At 53.3% G+C, this 5,273-nt stretch overlaps 1 protein-coding gene across 1 annotated transcript in view; it reads left to right on the top strand.

Moving 5' to 3' along the window:
• NXN (nucleoredoxin) overlaps positions 1-1,255 on the top strand; it is a 163,040-nt gene extending 161,785 nt beyond the window's left edge. The window contains exon 8 of the mRNA XM_017510601.2: positions 401-1,255. Coding sequence (XP_017366090.1) covers positions 401-583 — 183 coding nt within the window. The 3' untranslated portion in view covers positions 584-1,255. The remainder of the gene's footprint in view (positions 1-400) is intronic.
• The last annotated feature ends 4,018 nt before the right edge of the window (positions 1,256-5,273 follow it).

Genomic DNA, 5,273 nt, shown 5'->3' with positions numbered 1-5,273 from the left:
TGGAAAGCAGAGGTTTCAGTGACCTGAGATCGCACCACTCTACTCCAGCCTGGGCGACAGAGCGAGACTCCATCTCAAAAAAAAAAAAAGGATGTGACATTTCCAAAATGCTGAGGATGTGTTAAAATGGCATTGGTGCTAATAAATATGTAAATAACTAAATGCAGATGACTTACCTAGCGGTCTGGGGGAGGGCAGATGCAAAGAGGGAATTTTACAAAACAGCCCCTTCCTCCCAGAGGCAGGGCAGGTCTCCAGTTCCCATGCTGGGCTCCCCTTTCCTCGGGAAAGCCTGTGCTTCAGGGTGAGGGAGCTGCCACGCCTGGGGAGCCGGGCCAGGGGCCTCTCCACCTCCTTTCTTTAAAGCTTCTTGGTTTTCTCTTCCTCCCGCCGACCTCAGGACGACATGACTGACTCCCTGCGAGACTACACTAACCTGCCCGAGGCTGCCCCTTTGCTCACCATCCTGGACATGTCGGCCCGGGCCAAGTACGTGATGGATGTGGAGGAGATCACCCCCGCCATCGTGGAGGCCTTTGTGAATGACTTCCTAGCAGAGAAGCTCAAGCCTGAGCCCATCTAGTGTGGCTGCGGCCTCCCGAGACATTATTTAAAACTCCGCCTTCTCCTCCTCCTCCCCTCCTTCCCTCCGCCCTTGGACCTACCCAGCGTGTCCCAAATCACACAACCCAAGTGTCCAACCTCTCTGTGGTGCCTTGTCTCTGCGTTAAACTCCTCAGTAGCACCCTGGGGTGCAGAATCCAGCAGCAGCAGAATCTGCCATGTTAGGAGGCTTCCATGTTTGGGAGCATGGGATGGCCCAGCCCGGCCACAGCAGGGATGGCATCACTCTCGCAAAGTCACTAGTGTTTGGTGAAGGCTCTGCCGGGGTCTTCTGGAACAGAGTGAGCATGGAGGGCCAGTGGCCCGGGGCTCGGGAGCTGACTGTGGCACCGGCACGCACACGCAGCCCCGGACAGCCAGAGGGGAACCGCCAGGTGACACCTGTGTGAGGGGAGCCAAGAAAGGGCCTGGGTCTTGGTGGCCTCAGCTTAGAGCTCAGGTGAGAACATCCTTTTCTGAGTGACACAGTCTTTCCAGGTCTGTGGGAAAGCAGCAGCCCATCCACGTGTTCCTGGGCAGGGCATCTCCAAATGCGGAAAGAAGCTTATGGAGTTTTTTTGGGTGAGAAAGAAGTGTAGCTAAGGTAATGGTTCATATAGTAATGGCTTGTTTTTATGGAGCTCCCACCTCGTGATGAGAGCTTCTTACTCCTTATCTTTCTTCCTTGACCTTGACCTTTCCCAAGTCTCCACCTGCTCATATAAACAGCTCCTACCATCTTGAAATTTTGTTGACAAATCCCTCTCCTTGGACATCTTCCCAGGAAACTTAGCCCAGAGTTCTTAGAGGAGCACCTCGGAACAAGCACAGGTCTCTGACTCCACCCAGCTCCGTGCCTGAGGCCACTGATCTCTGCTAAGGTACCCATGCCCACGTTCCATTACCCCATCATTCCCTTTTATTTTTTTTGAGACAGAGTCTTGCTCTCTTGCCCAGGCTGGAGTGCAATCATGCAATCTCGGCTCACTATAACCTCCGCCCCCAAGGTTCAAGCAATTATCCTGCCTCATCCTCACTTGTAGCTGGGATTACAGGCATGTACCACCATGCCCGGCTAATTTTTGCATTTTTAGTAGAGATGGTGTTTCACCCTGTTAGGCTGGTCTGGAACTCCTGACCTCAAGTCATCTACTCATCTGGGCCTCCCAAAGTGCTGGGATTATAGGTGTGAGCCACCATGCTTGGCCCCCTTTTCTTTTCTAAGCAGAACTACAAATTTGAGAAATTACCAGAAGCCTCGAATTTTCCTGAGCACCAGCAGGAGCTGTGCCCTAGGGTGGAGCGAGGGTGGAGGGCGTGGCAGCCGCCAGTGGACCTTGAGGCCCAGGTAGCTTGCTGGCCTCTTACGGGGGCTGACCTGACACAGAGAGAAACAGCAACTCTGTTCTCAGGACTGGGGATGGATGGCTTTGGCCTCAGTCAGGTGTCGGGGACTCGAAACAACTGTGGGCGTTCCCCTCGGCTCCACTCAGGACTGCCAACCAAGACTGTTTATTTGGAAAATTCAGCCCCCACCCCCGAATGAGCTGTTGACACTTGTTCCTTGCTGAATTGGATTGTTGATTTGTAGTTGAGAGGTATAAAGTTAGTTGGCAGTTAGACTTGTGATGTGATGTTGCTGGCCTGAAATGCGATCGCTCAGTAGGAAATAAAGCAGGCATCTCTGGGCCTTTTCCACCACGGGGTCTCTCCTGTCCTTGGTAGCAAAAGGCTTTTTCACTTGTGCTGTGCTCTGTCGGGTGGGTGGCGGAGGGCAGGGCGTAGAGAGCCTCCCGTCAGATACCTGAGGACTGTGTATGGGAAGTTCTGAGGCCCACATGACGTAGCTGGTCGTCCGTCGGAAGTTTCTTGGTGTCCAGCAGCATGAAGCTCACTTGGATCACAGTGCCAGACACAGATCCCTCCTGGAGCTCTGGCCACCATCTCTGCAGGTTGGACTTGGCCCTGGACAAAGGGTGAATCCTTAGGTTACATACCTCATTGTGGACATTCTTACCCATTTCCTCCCTACAGAGGCCAAAGTGCTCTGAACCCTGAGAAAGCCAGCTGGGGAAACGAGGAATCACACACGGGTCTCCTTGTGGAGAATGGGGCAAGAGTGAGAGACCCCGAAACCCAGGTCGTCACAGGGCTCGGGACTTCTCTGGGGCTCTTCCAGCATCTCCCTTAGGGGTCGAGGTGGATGGGAGTCCAAGATGAATGTGGCTGGCCTGAATGTGGGCGATGGCAGATTTCTGTCCACGCCCTGTATCATGATGGCCTTGGAAGAAAGGTAGGTTCTCTTAGCAGCTGCTTACCTTTGGGGCAGAAGGAACAGAGTCCAGCAAGGGGTTGCTGTAAGTCATTGCAGCTGGTCTCGACACCAGAATTCCCCTTAGAGAGTGGATTTGTAGGTTCCTTAAGATCCGTGGGGGAGGTGTACTCCAAAGGTTCAGGGTTATACGGTGGCTACTTTGTGGGAAATCATTCGGGAAGAATCACTTCTGAATGTTGGGGATCGATGGTGAGGGAGATGTAAAGGTCACCGTTGCAGGCAGAGTGTGTGGCGTGATAATTCCCACCGAGCAGCTCCAGAGTACCTTGAGATTCTTGTTGCTAATTGGAAGCAGGTTAAACACCAGCTGTGATGGATTCAGGGGCTCCTCCAGCCGACAGGGAACCCATGCCCTGCAGGTGGAGGCCAGGGCAGCTGTCAAAATCCACCCGAGGTCCACAGTGACTTCCAGATCCCATCTGCCCATTCTCACAGCAGAGATGAGGGTTATTTTCCTTTTCTTTCCTTTTTTTTTTTTTTTTTTTTTTTTTTTTTTTTAAGATGGAGCCTCACTCTGTTGCCCAGGCCGGAGCTGGGACTACAGGCACGTACCACCACGCCCAGATAATTTTCATATTTTTAGTAGAGTCGGGGTTTCGCCATGTTGGCCAGGCTGGTCTTGAACGCCTGACCTCAGGTCATCCACCCACCTCGGCCTCCCCAAGTGTTGGGATTATAGGCGTGAGCACTGCTCCCGGCCTGTTGTTGCTTTTTAACCTGTCTCCCAGCGTTAAAAGTCTGTTTAAGAAAAAGGGTGTGTTTTCCACATTGAATTCCTATTTGGGGAAAAAATAATAATTTAAAAAGGAAAAGCATTACTTTACATAATGATCGTCAAAAAAAAAAAAAAAAAAAGGGGAAAAGCGTATGTTTGGGACTGGCACGTCCAGCGACGAAAACCAGCTGCTTATCCCGAGCGAGTGACTTCCTGCTGTCCTTTTCGCCCCTTGGCATGTCCTTGAAGTCACTGATCAGAGCGCACAGAGCCAATTCTGTGCTGGCGCCGGCCACACTTCAGACAGTCACTTTCAGCCAGACTGTTTTTCCCTGTTGCCTAATTAAAGACACTGGAAAGCTGTTCTCCCTCCTGCTGCCTTGCTCCAGGACAGCAAACTGAATTCAGCAGCAGTGCAGCCGTAGCAGGATGGGCCCAGGAGCTGATCCGTGGGACCTAAGATGCGGTGGCGCCAGCGGGCTCAGGGCGAGAACTGCGATGCGTGGGAGGACGCATGCGTAGAAACCCTGCACACTGGGAACTGTAGGGCTGGGAGGGCGCCCTTGCCCAGCCAGGCCATACACGCCCGCTAGGGCTGGGGCGCCACTGTCACACACGCGGCGGGTGGCCATGCCCGTATGCCCAGAGGTTCCGGAGTTCCTGACTGCCTCCTGCAGCTTCTCTCTGGGGGCTCCTTTGGGAGCCAAGGACTGAGCAGGGGGCCGTGAGCTCAGAAGGATCTTTCTAGTTTGCCCCGAAGCAGCTGAATGAAAGAGGTGGGCGCCTGCCTACATCCCTCACGGCTGCTACCAAGATGGGAGCACCTGCCTTGCTTCCTCCAGGCTGCTCAAGGGAAAATAATTTGGGAAGAAATAGCTGTTGACAGCTTCACACTTAGTGCTGGGAATATAACATCAGGGTGTTGCAGGTACATCTACGAGGGCATGAAGACAGGTGAGTAGGCCGACTGTCATCTCTCACGGTGTAAGTGTGTCTCAACCCTTCATGCTTTGGAATACTTCCCAAGCCAGAGAATGTGCTGGGAGGTTTGCGTGGAACTGTTGGGTTTCTGTTAATGCATGAAAGCCTCTGTTCCCAGGTCTGTAGGCCAGTGTGCAACCCAGAGGCAGAGACAGCTTCCGGTCCGGATTCCTGGGTGCTCACAACTCACACAAGTAAGTCACCCACATGTGCTAGAACCAGGACACAGCAGGAGACAAGACCCTAGGGACCAGGGCCAAAAAATCAAATCTCTTGACCGTCAGAGGACATGGAAATCCGTCCCCAGCCAGAGAAGAGCCACTCAGCAGGCTGGCGGTCAGTTGGCGTGTCCCGCCCTTGGCCTCTCAGAGGAGCAGGCAGGGAGGCTGAGCCCAGACCTTGCTGCAGCCATCAGCTCCTCCCTCCCCGACCTTGTTCCCTTCCTGCGTTGTTTTTTTTGTTTTGAGAAGAGTTTCACTCGTCACCCAGGCTGGAGTGCCGTAGCGCGTTGCACTACTGGAGTCTCCGCTCATTGCAGCCTCCACCTCCTGGATTCAAGCAGTTGTCCTGTCTCAGCCTCCCGAGTAGCTGGACTACAGGCGCTTACTACCACGCTTGGCTAATTTTTTTTTTTTTTTT

This window comes from Cebus imitator, unplaced genomic scaffold, assembly GCF_001604975.1.
Source record: "Cebus imitator isolate Cc_AM_T3 unplaced genomic scaffold, Cebus_imitator-1.0 Scaffold441, whole genome shotgun sequence".
Classification (NCBI taxonomy): Eukaryota; Metazoa; Chordata; class Mammalia; order Primates; family Cebidae; genus Cebus; species Cebus imitator.
Note: the sequence above shows the minus strand (reverse complement) of the source record. Positions and strands in the feature narration are given on the sequence as shown.